The following is a 15,372-nucleotide window of genomic DNA, read 5'->3' on the forward strand; positions in this document are numbered from 1 at the left end:
ATTATATCTGCTCTTTATGGAAGACAATGCCAGAATTCAGTACTTTATAAATAAAAAGAGCAGTATGTTACTGTATTTGAATTTTTCTAAATTGATAAACATTAAAATACAATGACTTAAAGAAATCAGATATCACAACAGTTGGCGTCATTGCAAAGGTAGTACATTTTACCTATTGAAATTTAGTGGATTTTATAAAACTATGATACATAACTCTTGAGAATATAGAAATGAATGAGATAAACTGATTTGGGATAATACTCATTAATTTGATGTTAGTGTTATTTATTAAAGGTTATTATACTTCTTAAACTATCAATTATATGAATATATAAAGAAATCATAGCTAAAATAATTTTTTAATTTTTCAATTAAAATAGAGCATTCTTATACAATATCATAAATATGCATTATGATAAAATAAAAATGTAAAGCAAACTTCTGTGATAAGGTATTGGAGGCAAACTTTGGGAGAATTCATAGTTTCTAAAGGATCCATACCTGCGAAAATTTTGGTGGCACTACTACTATGCCATGTATGATGTTTGAGTATCTTTTAGGAAATCTGCCCGTTTAGGCTAGTCTTGTGGTTCAAGTATGCTATGGAAAGGACCAGGTTACAAGGTTATAAAAGTAGCAGACATGCTCTGTGTTTTATTTTTGCATTAGGAGAGAACACCTACATGTACAAAAAATACATTCCCTGAGACAGTTCTTCAGAGGCAGAGCACAGCTTAAAACATGACTTTTGGGGAAAAGAAAAGTTGATGTTAAGGCCAGGAAAAAGGGAAAGAGAAATCATGGATCCAGTACATTGAGAAGAACTCATGCATATTTATAAGAAAAACAAGTTGTTTTTTCATAAAATTACCTTTGTTACAATACTTTGAAGTCAGAAGAAATCTTGTCTAGAACAAAAGTGATAGGGTCTGGGGAAATTTTTTTTTAAGTAGATAAAAAGAAATTTAACTAGGCTAACAATCTGAGCATCACCAAATTTGCACAAGCTTATTATTTTTTTTACATTATATTTGTTTGATTTTTAAAAAATGCACATGCAGTATTTTATAGCATGAAGAATGTCAGAATAATGCTCCCTTCTCATCTGGAGTAATGTGGCTGTATGTTGTATAACCAGTAGTACTTTGTGAAGATATACTCTCCACTGACCTGGTTTTCCACACATTATCCAGAGATGTACCTAAGTATGGTGAGGACACAAGTGCCACAGATGCCCAGAGCTCTCTGAGCAAGGCTTGAGGATTGGGATGGCATTAATAGCCCAAACTCCTTCACATGGCTTCCAGTATTTACTCATCCAGGCTTTCCAAATATGTGCTATGCTAGGTCCTCAGGATACATGGTGAGCAAAACAGGCAAGACCCTAGCCCTCATGAAAATTAATTTTGTCAGAGAAATAGACATTCGTCAAATAATCACACACATAAACATATACTCACAGACTGTGTTAAGGAAAAGAATCTTAGTGTTATGAGGGGTTATACAAAGCGACCTAGCTGAGCCTAGGATGTCTTCACTGAATAAGTGCAATGTGGCCTGAGGACTGAAGGTTGGCTCAGTACAAAGGAAGCCAAGAGGCTGGGGATGAGTAGGTAGGGTGGAAAGAAGATTCCAGCCAGAAAGGCCCTACAATGAGAGGAAGCCTGGAGGTCAGTGTGGCTGGCAATGGGGAGCAGAGAGTAGTGGCAGATGAGGATGAGCACACAGCTCCTCCAGCCAGAGGATTTTTGTCTTAACCCTAAAAGCAATAAGGAAAGTCATTTAAAGGGTTTAAGCACACACTGACAAATTCTGGCTTATCTGAATCTTCAACAGAAAATCAGAAAGAGGCAAAGTCACTCCAAATAATATGGCAGAGAATATCTTACATAGAGATCTACATTATGTTCTTATGAGATGAAAGGAGTTTCATTAGAAGAAATCAGACGATGAAAAGGAGTCTATAATTCTCTATTTTCTGCTTGCAAATAAAATGAATATCACCAAAAAGGAAAATCTAAGACTCCAGCACACCTAAAATTTTATGAGTATTTTTATTTTTTTCAGTTTATTTATTTATTTTGAGAAAGAGGTGGGCATGGACAGAGCAAGAGGGAGAGAAAGGATCCCAACCAGTGTCTGCACTGAGAGCTGGACTCGAACTCACAAATGGTGAGGTCATGATCTGGCTTAACTGACTGAGCCACCCAGGCACCTCTATGAATATTTTTAAAGTTTTCTATTAAATATGTATTTAAAGTTAAATTTATGTTGCCTAAGAATTAACATAATGAGAATTAACATATCATAACTATTCTAATATTCATACAAAGGCAGATATTCTTTAAGTGATTTCTACTTGGATATCTCACCCCCTTCTCACTACAATAGGAATACCCACAAGGTCCACCTCAAGGCCAGTTGTATCTCCCATACAGGTTTTGCTTTCAGACTTATAACTTCCCTCTGCTTCCAAACTTTAAGCCTGGAGATAGTCATTAACCATTTCCTCTTCCTCCCTCTGGTCTTACCCAGATTTCATCAATTTTCCAATAGAAATTTTATTCTTGTCACACTCTCCCAAAGCTCTCTATTATTGGCCTTGTCTGTAGCCATCATGATCACGTGCCTGAATTCTTGCAGTAGTCTCATAGCTGTTCCCACTGTCATCTAGACTCTAGACTGTCTCCAAGCCATTTTGTATACCATAGGTTTTTGAAGTTGTACATAATAATAGTGGCAAACCCAAAGAGAAAAAGATTTAATCACCACCAGCTAAAATGTATACACATTCAACTCCTTCTAAGACTAAAATTGCAAGCATTCCAAGGGAACAGGAACTCAAAAGCGTATACAAAAAACTTGTACTGTGAATTTTAAAATAGCTATAACAAGACAGATGAAAACTAAATATAGTTTAACACTCATTTTGATGTTTTAGAAATTCATGAGCAGAAAGATTTTTTTATTCAAAATGGAAACAAGTCATTTCAAATATTTTTTTTAAATGCAGTTCAGATTACTGTTCATTGAAGACCACTTTCATTGTTTCACCACTGTGTTAAAAGTTTTTACTATCTCCTTCTTTCTTATTATTTTAGACTAAATGTCCCAGAATAAACCTTAAGACTCTCCTTATTCTTTCCAGATTTTATCTCTTCATTCCACTGCTTTCCAAAACACATCTTTTCTGAATTCTGCCAAACATTTAAAAAAGAACTAATACCAACATTTCTCAAAGTCTTTCCCCAAACTGAAGAAGATGGAATGCTTCCAAACTCATTTTATGTTACCAGCATTACCCTGATAGCAAAGCCAGATGAGCACACTACAAGAAAAGAAAATTACAGGTCAATATCCCTGATGAACATAGATGCAAAAATACTCAACAAAATATTAGCAAACCAGATACAACAAAACATTCATAGGCTCATATATCATGATGGAGTGGGATGCAAGGATGGTTCAACATTAGCAAATCAATTAATATGACATATCATGTTAACAAAATGAAGGCTAAAAAATCATACGATCATCTCAATAGATGCAGAAAAAGCATGTGACAAAACACATCTATTCATGATAAAAACTGAACAAATTGTATATACAGGAAATGTATCTCAACAGATAATAAAGGTCATATATAATAAGTGCACAGCTAACATCATATCTAATGGTAAAATGCTGACAATGATGCCCATTCTTACCACTTTTATTCAACATAGTACTAGAAGTCTTATTCAAAACAATTAGGCAAGAAAAAGATATGAGATGTATCCAAATTGGTAAGAAAGAAGTAAAATCACCTCTATTTGCAGGTGACATGAAATATCTAGAACGTCCTAAAGACTCCACCTAAGTACTAATAGAACTAATAGACAATTTCAGTAAAGTTGTAGGAGAAAAAAATCAGCACACAAAAATCAGTGGTGTTTTTATAACAATGAAATACAAAAAAACATTAAGAAAAAAATCTCAATCACAATAGAATCAAAAAGGTTAAGTAAGATATTTAGTAATAAATTTAACTAAGAAGGCAAAAGATCTGTACACTGAAAACTATAAGACACTAATGAAAGAAACTGAAGAGGACATAAATAGGTGAAAAGATATTCCATGTTCATAAATTGAAAGAATAATAATGTTAAAATGTCTATATTATTCAAAATGATCTACAGATGCAATGCAATCTCTCTTAAAATTCCAAGGGTGCTTTTCACAGAAATAGAGCCAACAATCCTAAAATTTGTATGAAACCACAGAACACACAAATAGCCCAAGCACTACTGAGAGAAAACAACAAAGCTGGAGGCATCTCACTTCCTCATTTTAAACTGTATTACAAAGCTATAGTAATCAAATCAGTATGATATTGGTATAAAAAGCAGACACACAGATCAACAGAACAGAATAGAGACCCCAGAAATATACCTAAGCATATGGTCAATCAATTTTCAACAAAGAAGCCAAGAATATAAAATAGGGAAACGATAGTCTCTTCAATAATGGTGCTGAGGAAACTGAACAGCCACATGTAAAAGAATGAAACTAGACCCCCGTACAAAAAGTAATCTCAAAATGTATTAAAGACTTGAATGTAAGACATGAAATCATAAAACTCCTAGAAAAAAACCTAGTAACAAGTGAGCTCCTTGACACTGGCCCTGGTAATATTTTTTTGGCTTTGATACCAAAAGCAAAGGCAACAAAAACAAAAATAAAGGGACTACATTAAACTGAAAAACTCCTACACACCACAGAAAACATCAACAAAATGAAAAGGCAAACTATGGAACAGGAAGAAACAGTTTCAAACCACATATCCAATGAGGAGTTAATAAAATATACAATAAATTCATACAACTCCATATCAAAAACAAAAACAACACACGCACATGCGCGCGCGCACACACACACACACACACACACACACACACCAACATACAAACACAACACAAAAAACCTCAAACAACCCAATGAAAAAATTCAGAACCTGAATAGGCATATTTTTTTCCCCAAAGAAGACCTCTATATGACCAATAGGTACATGAAAAGGTGCCCAACATCCATACTCATTAGGGAAGTGCAAATCAAAACCCTGAGATTATCATCTCACCTCTGTTAGAATGTGTTAACAAAAGATAAGAAATAAATGCTGGCAAGAACGTGGAGGAAAGGAAACCCCTGTACACTGTTCATAGGGATGTAAACTGGTGTGGAAAACAGTATGGAGATTTCTCAAGAAGTTAAAAATTGAACTATGATAGATTTAGCAGTCCCACTCTGGCTATATAACCAAAGGAGATGAAATCATTACCTCTAAGAGATATTTGCACCCCCCATGTTCACAGCAGCATTGTTCACAATAGCCAAGGTATGGAAAAACCTAACTGTCCATAGGCAGATGAATGGATAAAGAAAATGTGGAGTATATATACACAACGGAATACTATTCAAACTTAAAGTTCTTTCATTTTTAGTAACACGGATATACCTGGAGGGCATTATGCTAAGTGAAATAAGCTAGACAGAAAAACAAACTAACAAACAAATACTGCATGGTATCACTTATATGTGGAATCTAAAAAGAGTTACAAATAAGGAAATAAAAGTCAAATTCATGGAAATAGTAGAAAAATGATTGTCAGGGGCTGGAGAGTGGGTGAAATAGGAAGACGTTTAGAGTGAAAGGTAAAAACTTTCAGTTATAAAATAGGTAAAGTCTGAAATTCTTAACATGGTTACCATAGTTGATAACACTATATTGTATAATTGAAATTTGCTCAGGAGTACAGCTTAAATGTCCTGTCATAAACACACACAAAGGTAAATATGTGAGAAAAAAAAATACATCTTTTTCCATTGTGAGTCTTGTCATTGTTGCACAAATGATCTCACATTCACATCTTGTGTGTTTTGTCTCATAGAGTTGATTCCTTAAAGTTCTAATCAACTCACCACAGAGGAGGAAAGAAGGATGATGAGCATAGGGAATCTCCTCTAATATCCCATGTAAAATTTGTTTTCACATTGAAAAAAAAAGGGGTACTATTGTATGGTTTGGCCTGAACTGTTGTCTCCAGGATACGAACTAGAGATAGTTCTATATTGCTCAGCAAGACCTGACTGTGAAAATACCTTAATTCCTGGACATTACTAAGTTTTATCTCCATAAGTGAAATAAATAAATTGAGACAGTAATCTTTTTTCTTAGTTTTCACATATTTACTAGTATTTTTGCTAACACTCTGTTCCCTCCCTTCTTCCTTCTTCCTTCTTCCTTCTTCCTTCTTCCTTCTTCCTTCTTCTCTCTTCTCTTCTCTTCTCTTCTCTTCTCTTCTCTTCTCTTCTCTCTTTTAATATAATTTATTGTCAGGTTAGCTAACACACAGCATATACAGTGTGTTCTTGGCTTCGGGAGTAGATTTGCATGATTCATCACTTACATACAACACCCAGTTGAGCCAGTAATTTTTAAGATCTATTTTCTGAGTGGTGCTCACTGGGAAATAAGTCAGTAAAGACAAGACCTCTACTGTTGAAGTCCCAAAAGAGGTAGATTAACTGTGAGTGTATGTTCCCCTGAAGTGACTTCTTGACAATTTCTAGTCTCACACATGTCCCTCCTGGCTAAATATCTCTTGTCCTCAGTGAAGTTATTTCACTCTTTCCACCTCATGCATTCTATTAGACATGGATTGATTCTCTCTTACCAGGCAATCAGGAGTCTTTTGGGGACACAGTCCTGTGCTCCCTCTTGCCTGATACAATAAATGATAAGCTTACATTTTATATATATATATATATATATATATATATATAAAACCCACTTGTGAATCTAGTAATTATATGCCCAGACTCATAGGATGCTAACGCTGGAAAGGACCCTACTGACTACCAAACTCTCTCATTTAACAAGTCCTCAAACAAACAAACAAACAAACAACCATTAACTGATTATGCACAAGCCTCAAAACTAATTAAAAGCAGAGCTCAGTCTAGATCTCAGGTTTCCTATCACTTCTTTATAGTAAGTCACACGGCAATAAAAGATAAGCAGAGAAAAGGAAAAAAAAATTGGGTGTTGAGGTATTGGATGTAGCATAGATACCTTTTAAATAAACCACAAATCAACAGGCAGACCATTATTATAACTATGAAGCCTTTAGTACTCCTCCAACCAACATGTATTTAGATGTCAGTGAGGTCAAACTTTAAATACAAATAAATATTTATAGAAATATTTTCCTTTCTTTAAAAGGAAAAAAAACAAAAAAAAAAATTAAAACAAACCAACAGATTTGGAAGGACAAAGATCATAGAGTTTAAACCAAATAAGTAAAATCAGTTAAGAGGTACAATTTCCCAGTATTATTAAACTGAGTGATGTGTAGAATGAATACAGTGTGAAAAAAAATAATCCACTTGACTTAGAAGAAAAACAATAGCTAGGGGATGTATGGCCCACAGGCCAATGAAATAGTGAAATGCTCTGTACAGGCTAAATGACTACTGTCCAGAACTCTTGAAGTCCCTGTACTCTAGCACCTAAGATGCTTTAGCTCAAAGCATTCCTCAGATCCCCTAACTGTAGCATAATTAAGAAACTAAAGGGTTAATGTTTGGTATAGCAGGGGCTCCCATCACCGACCTATAGTGCTATCGACTGATATCCCTTCTAACTAGGTAATGTTAGCATTTTAATATTCCCTCTGGATTACTTTCAAAGACATTTTCAAACCTAGTAGTCTGTGACTCTAATACATTTCCTAAAATATATATTAATACTACTTGAGAGGCACCTGGGTGGCTCAGGTGGTTAAGTGTCCAACTTTGGCTCAAGTTATGATCTCATGGTTTGTGATTTTGAGCTCCACATAGGGCTCTCTGCTGTCAGCACAGAGCCTGCTTCAGATCCTCTGTCCCTACCGCCTCTCTCCCCTGCTCGTTTTCTCTCCCTCTCTCTCTCAAAAATAAATAAACATTAAAAAAAAATAGTACGTGGTATTGTGACTGTGTTCTAATGGGTTTGGAAACAGATACATAAATATATACACACACACACGCATATAATTGTATATATACACACACAGGTTTGGATAGTGGCTCTTTCATGTGCTAGTGGTGTAATCCTGGACATTTTTTTTTAAGTCCATAGCATCTTAGGAACACAGTGCCACCCCATCCTCAATATTGTTATGATATAATTCAAAGTGCCTACTAAAGGGCTTAATGCAGAGAAGTACAGTTAAATTTTTGTTTGCCCTCCATGTTTCTTTTATTTATTGTCTCAAATCAAATGCTGAACACATACGCACCTGTGTGCCTGTGCACACACACCCCTACACTCACACATATGTCTCCCATTGTAATATATGCTAAAGAAAAAGGACTTTAGTGTTTTATTTATTTTTGACAGAGAGAGAGACAGACCATGAGAGGGGGAGGGTCAGAGAGAGAGGGAGACACAGAATCTGAAACAGTCTCCAGGCTCTGAGCTGTCAGCACAGAGCTCAACGCAGGGCTCAGGCTCACAGACCGCGAGAACATGACCTGAGTGAAGTCAGATGCTCAACCGACTGAGACAACCAGGCGCCCCAAGAAAAAGGACTTTGGAATTAGGTTGTTCCCACTCAGCTGTCTACTAGCTGTGTGATTTTTGTAACTTTCTTAACCTCTGTAGTACTCAGTTTCTTTAAATGTAAACTTGGACAATATCCACCTACCAGGACTATCAAAAGGATTCAAGATCATGGATATGAAATACCTAGTATAGTGTCTAATTTATAAAGACACTATAATAATAATGATAATTATCACTGAATTATCTAAATGCGAGATTAAATTGTATTTAAGATGTACTAATGTCTAATATACACATATGACAACTATTTCCACTGAACTTACAGAATTGACCCAGTCTTCCATTGCTTAATCTACAAACATCTAATTAGAGTCTAATATTGCATCATTCTCCCCAAATAATCTATCAACAGAATATACTGGCAAAAGATGGTTATGGTATCTTACACTCACCTAAAAGTACTGACACGAATTTACCAGAATATTCCTCAGATGGTAATAGTATGTAAGCTTTATGAAGTCTACTGAGCACCAAGCATCCTAGAAGGTGTGTGGCAATAGTTGACTGTATAAACATTATTTTCCACCAGTGACCTCCAGGAAGATTATGTCAAAGTACCTCTTGGTAATACCTGCCAGGAGCAGTTTTCCTGAAAGTTATACATAGCTCCAGATTTTTACAATGACTGTGGTAGAAAGAAATTTTCTCAATGAGTCAATAATTGAGCATCTACTTTTACACATCTAACATATAATGGATTTTCACATATTTTTAATTATAAGGTCATGCCAAAGAATGGGACACAATAATTAAAATTACAGTTTCTAAAACTATGCTACCCGGTTTCAAATCCTGTCTGTAGTTATTATAAGCTCTGTGATGCTAATTTCTCTGTCTTCATTTCCTCATTTGTAAAATAAGTATAATTAATAATGGTACCTACTTATGGAGTTACTGTAAGAACTAAATTAGTCAATGTACCAAATTGCTTACTCAATACACTGTAAATGGTGAAGCAAAGTGTTACCTATTGTTATGAGATGGGTAGTGATTATCTTCATTTAATAGAAATTAATGAACTGTTCAAAAAACCTGATGCTATGTTAACTACTCCACAAGAATTATCTTATTGGGTCCTCACAACTATTCCAAATCCCAGGATTCTTATTATTCCATCTGTGGGTGGACTGGGAGGGGAATTTGGGGCTTAGAAAAATTATGTATTTTTCCAATATCTTCCATCTAATAAGTAGGGATGCCAGGATGCAGGACAAGTTCTGTATTATTCTGGAATTCACACAATTAGGCTTCTTCTGTGCTTCCAAAGGGTATCATAAAAGTGTCACAAAACTGCTTTCAGGGAGATTAATAGAATAGCAGTTAAAACTAAGACTGTCTCAATGGGATATCCATACATATGTGTATATATATATATATATATATATATATATATACATATATATGCACACACATATACACACATAGTTATGTATCTATATGTAGCTATGTATCTCATGATATCTACTCATAATATATACATATTTGGATCTCTGCTCAGAGTAAACTTTACTGTTAACTTATTGCATGACATTAGTTTCATTGAAATGATGAAGAGAAAAAGAAATGAAACTTTAAAATGTGGGGAAGTGCAAAATTAGATGTGTTGGGAAACTCTTTTATGGTGTGAGAAAAAAGAAGCAGGGTTGTGTATACAGAATTAATAAAATAAAATAAAATAAAATAAAATAAAATAAAATAAGATGACATGTGAGTACTATGCTGTGCAGAAGGACCAAGTCTTATGAATGGCTTATCCCTAACAGAAACACTGGGTAGGCAGGATGGAATTCACTTCATGGGAGCAAGACAGTCTAGAAAAAGGCAAGAAATGTTTATTCAAATGGAGAACATCAAAGTTGAACCTGGGTTTGTTACTTAGTCCCAGGGGTGTGGACCCTAGGCATACTAGGGCCCAGATGGTGAAGCTGTGAGGCAGTCTCTCCCACAGTAACCAGAGGCCCCAACAGCATGAGATGGCTCATTTTAGAATGCCAGCTGCCAAGTTCTCTGGTAAAAGAGTCCAAGATGAGCTATATGATATTGTTCAAGTCACTTCATGTCTCTGAGCCTTCCTTTAGCTGTCAAAAGGAAGACAATATCGTCTAGCCACCTCATGCAATCGTTGTAAATCAAATCACGTGGTGTTTGTGAACACATGGCAAAAGGCTTATCATATGTAATATGAAAGCTTTACATTATTGGCTCTGAACAAGTGGAAATAGTGGGGACTGCTCATTACAAAGGTCATGACTGACACAAAGGACTGGCTGCATCATGTATTCAAAAGAAGAGTATCTACACTATCTTAAAGAAAAAAGTCCATATATACATGTAAACATTTTTTTTTAATTAAAATCCTCTTGCTTCCCTATGTGCCTATCAAAACCACAGGTTCTGGAATCAGATTTTCTGATTCCATCAACCTACCCACTGTCAGACTTCTCGAAAGTCATTTGACAACTCCACACCTCAGTTTGCCCAACTGTAAACTGAGGATAGAAATAACACCAAGCTCATAGCATTGCATCTGAGACTAGAGGTGGTAATATATATGTAGCGCTTAGAACAGTGTCTGGCATATTTTAAGGACACAATGCATATTAAGAATTCGTATTAAAACACAGTAAATACAACATTTAGAAAACTAGATTAATTGTCATTTTACAAGAGGAAAAAATGGGTATTTTCTGGTGTCTTTAAAAAAGTGAAGGCTCTGAATCTAATTAATAATATGTTTAATATTTAGTCACTACAGGTTTGAAATTGATTATCTGCTAATGAGAATTTTAAAGAGACTTTCTTTTTTGGCACAATATCAGGTCTGAATTTGTAGTATTAGGGGAAAAAAGTGCAGAAAATTTGAAAGCAAAATGCCATAACAGTTCTCTATTTCCATTGTAATAATAGTCATTAAGGAAAGAGTTGACAGGTTTAGGACAAGCTAGAATTCTTAATACTTTATCCAGTTGAAACACCAAGAATTTTTATAGAAAGGCAAAAGTGATATTCTGGGTAGAATTATACTTTAAATTATGTGAATATTAAAGTATTTTTTCTAATTCTATTATTTATCAACTTTGATATTCTAGATTTGTTTTCATAATTTGTAGTACTGTTTAAATGTGGTTATGTATGCCAGCACTGCAAGAAATAATTGCTTGCGGGTGACTCCACTCACAATGTGCATTTAAGATGCTCAGTTTAAGAACATCTGCAATAGGAAACATGGCCACCGAAAGCTTACATTCTATATTGGGCATGATTGTGTTTTGGGAAACCCATGAGCAAAATTAAGGTATTTGATCTTCAAAATATAAACATGCCATCTTAAAAGGGGTTTATCTCTCAAGTATTTAATGGTTGCTGGATTACAAGAATCAATATGGGATAAGAGGCTCCATGTTTTATTGATTTCTCCTTTGCTACATTTTCGTTCTTCCTTTAAGCTATTAAAATGCTTCAGATGAAGATACTTTTTGTAAGATGGTCCAGAATAATAATATTTATCAAAGATAACATATCTAATACTAATATTTTGCTATTGGCAGTCAAGATTGCCTTTGAAGAAAATATATTTACTTATATCAATATAAAAGCTTTTGAGTTTAGTTGCTAGTATTTTTACAATGAAGGCACTTTTTCCAAATATATAGAGATCACATTTGATTTGTTAAAATATTTCACATTTAGGTAAATAGCCACTTCTTGAATATCACAGAATTTTTATTTTAATATAGAAATCTAGAAATAGCTGTATTAAAATTTAAAGCAATAAAAAATATGCAATTGACTTTAGGCAAGAGATGTGTTTCAGAAATTTGCACATGAATCAATGTTTGTAAATTTGGAATACACTAAGAAAGGCTTAGTGTTGGCACCCTGTAGTGAATTATTTGGATAAATAAATTTCTCTTATAAGAGAAGAGCCACCTCAATATGTGTTTTCTAAGTTACCATTCCTATGTATTTTTTTTCCTTTAAATATGGATGCATCTATATTTATTTAGTAGTAAACTCAACTCTTCTGGTTCATGTTAAGAAATAGTATCAAATGTTTTAATTGTTTATAATTAGGGTTCATTTATCTTTTATATTCACCTAAACATAATTTTTCACTGAGAATGAATGATTTCCAACATTACTTTGCTGAAATGGAGTAGAAATTTTCTTCTGCAGTCAGCTTAATTATTGTAGACATTTCTTTTTTTTAAATTTTTTATGTTTATTTATTTTTGAGAAAGAGAGACAGACAGACAGAGTGCGAGTGGGGGGAGGAGCAGAGAGAGAGGGAGACAGAATCCGAAGCAGGCCCCAGGCTCTGAGCTGTTAGCACAGAGCCCGACGAAGGGCTTGAACTCAGGAACCTTGAGATCATGACCTGAGCCAAAGTCAGATGCTTAACCCACTGAGCCACCCAGGTGCTTCTGTAGATCTTTTTTTTTTTTTAAGCAGAAGGGCAAAGAGAAAACTCCTAAGAGAACAGGGTGCAAAAAAAGACCAAAATGGTTCTGTGTTAAAAACAAAAGGAAAAGAAAAAAAAAATGAATAGATAGAAATATTCAGGACAATTACATTGTACAAAATTCTCAGGTGGAATCCTTCCCTCACATGACTCTCCCTTTGTATTTGAACATATCTTTCAGATTAATCCCTGTAGGAAAATCAATAAAATTCAGTTCTCTAGACAGTGCTTCTCCTATATGAGTGTACATAAAAGATGCCCAGGGATCTTATTAAAAGTGACAATTCCTACTCCCCTTCCCTTTGAGATTGATCAGGGTTCAGTCCAGAGTTCAGCAATGGAATGATGAATGAGGTCTATGGAACACACTTTGAGGAAAGCTTGGGATCTAGACCCTTTTCCTATTTGGGGATTTTGACTCTTATTTTAACTCTCACTAGGAATAAAACAAAAAGATCTACATAAATATATGAAGTTGACAACATTGTGTGCATGTTTAGTTATGACCCACATCAGCTAGAAATATTTCTCTGACTCATATGGTGTCTTCTCTTTGAGAAGAAAATACCCAAAAGAAACAGAGTGGTCTATTCCCAAATAAAGCTTTATTTTTTAGAAAACTTTAGGTGATATATAGATTAGGTAGATATGGATAGATATGTGTATATATGAACATGTATACAAACATATGTATACATATGTATACATATATATAATAATGTATACATGTATACATATATATAATAATACACATATATGTCATTGAAAATATTAAATGTGTCTATTCCTTTGCTTTAGTATTTAGAAATTTAGTCAAGAGATAATCTCCATCTCAAAATATTTCACAACATATTTGTTTAAAATGTACCTAATCCTGACAATAATTTAGATTCTTTGAGGCTCACATATTACTAAGAAAACTCACCTTACTATCTCATGTAATATCATACCAGACCTTAGTAAAACTAAGGCTGGTAGGAAGAAATAAGTTTCAGACAAAGCAATGAGCTCAACCTGAAGTAGTTCAGAACATACTTCTAGGAAAATTAAGGAATGTAACGTAAGGACGATGTAAAATTTCTTAAGAGATATCTAAGGGGTATAAATGTCCAGGAGTGAGGGAAATATGCTCCCTAGAACATAATGAAATAAACAGAAGTATAAAAATACAATAAGAACATAGAACAGCAATCTAAGGGTGGCAGCACCATCGTTGGGGCCCCCCCTCCATCCCCTACCCCTACCCCCCCCCCCCCCCCCCCAGTGCAGGAGCCAGGGAAGCTAGGAAGCTTTTGAATTATTATAGTGAGAATTAAAGTCTTATTCTTTTTGTCTTCAAGCTATGAGTAACTAAGTCTCTGCTTATTTCTCTGTGTGTGTCTCTCTCCATGCATGGATGTCACATCTACCCTTGTGTGTGTATTTCTTTGTGTATAAATGTGTGTGAATTTTCCTGTCTAGTTAGGCGCACATTTCATTCCTATGGGGTTACGTGTCATTCACTTTGTCTGAATATATGAGATCTTCCCAATTACATCTTGCTGCTTATTTGCATACTTTGTTCTGCCTTGTGTATCTCTCTGACCAAGTGTGTGCTTTTTCTCCTCTCTGTTGTATATGTGCTTTGTGTCTCCATTTAGAAGACTTCTTCTGCTTCTGAGTGTCGTTGACACCTTGTGTCCCATTCTATCTGTACTTTTGTGTATTTCTCTTTGTATGCCTCCCTGATCATCTCACGGTGTTGGAAGGTTTACAGTGGTTGTCTCTGCCTCTGTGTTTCTGAGGGCACATGTTATTGTTTTTACATATATCCATCTCTATGTGTCTCTCCCTCTCTTCCTTTTTGCGCCTCTGGGTATGGCCTGTATGCGTGTTTTTCTTGCAAGCTTGCTCCCCTTTATGTGGGCACCTCTGAGCATCTCAATGTGTCCTCTTTTCTCTATATGTCTCTCTGTTGAGCATGCCCTGTGGGAGACTAGGCAGACGAGAAGCTCCCATGATATATACCCTCTCTCAAGCCCAGTCTGTCAATGAAAAGACTCAAGGAAATTATCTAGTCTTTTATTGCCTCCAGACAGAGCTACTGCTAACGTATTCCACAGAGAGATGTTAATAGTCATCTTTCTTACCTTTCCTAATATATTCTGTTTTACACATAGAATATCTATTCCATGACCTAAATGTCTCTAAGCATTATTTCCTCAAGTAAAAATTATGATAAAAAAGCACCTTTTTGTAGGATTGCTGTGAAAATTACAGATGTAAA

At 34.9% G+C, this 15,372-nt stretch overlaps 1 protein-coding gene across 8 annotated transcripts in view; it reads right to left on the minus strand.

The window, feature by feature from the left end:
• The window catches only part of NLGN1 (neuroligin 1), a 574,247-nt gene that overhangs the window by 382,455 nt on the left and 176,420 nt on the right, over positions 1–15,372 (minus strand). The window contains exon 4 of one of the 8 annotated variants that reach the window (XM_049628557.1): positions 2,134–2,139. The exons of the other annotated variants lie outside the window; for them this stretch is intronic. Coding sequence (XP_049484514.1) covers positions 2,134–2,139 — 6 coding nt within the window. The remainder of the gene's footprint in view (positions 1–2,133; positions 2,140–15,372) is intronic. 8 annotated transcript variants of the gene reach the window in all.

Source organism: Panthera uncia, chromosome C2, assembly GCF_023721935.1.
Source record: "Panthera uncia isolate 11264 chromosome C2, Puncia_PCG_1.0, whole genome shotgun sequence".
Taxonomy (NCBI): domain Eukaryota; kingdom Metazoa; phylum Chordata; class Mammalia; order Carnivora; family Felidae; genus Panthera; species Panthera uncia.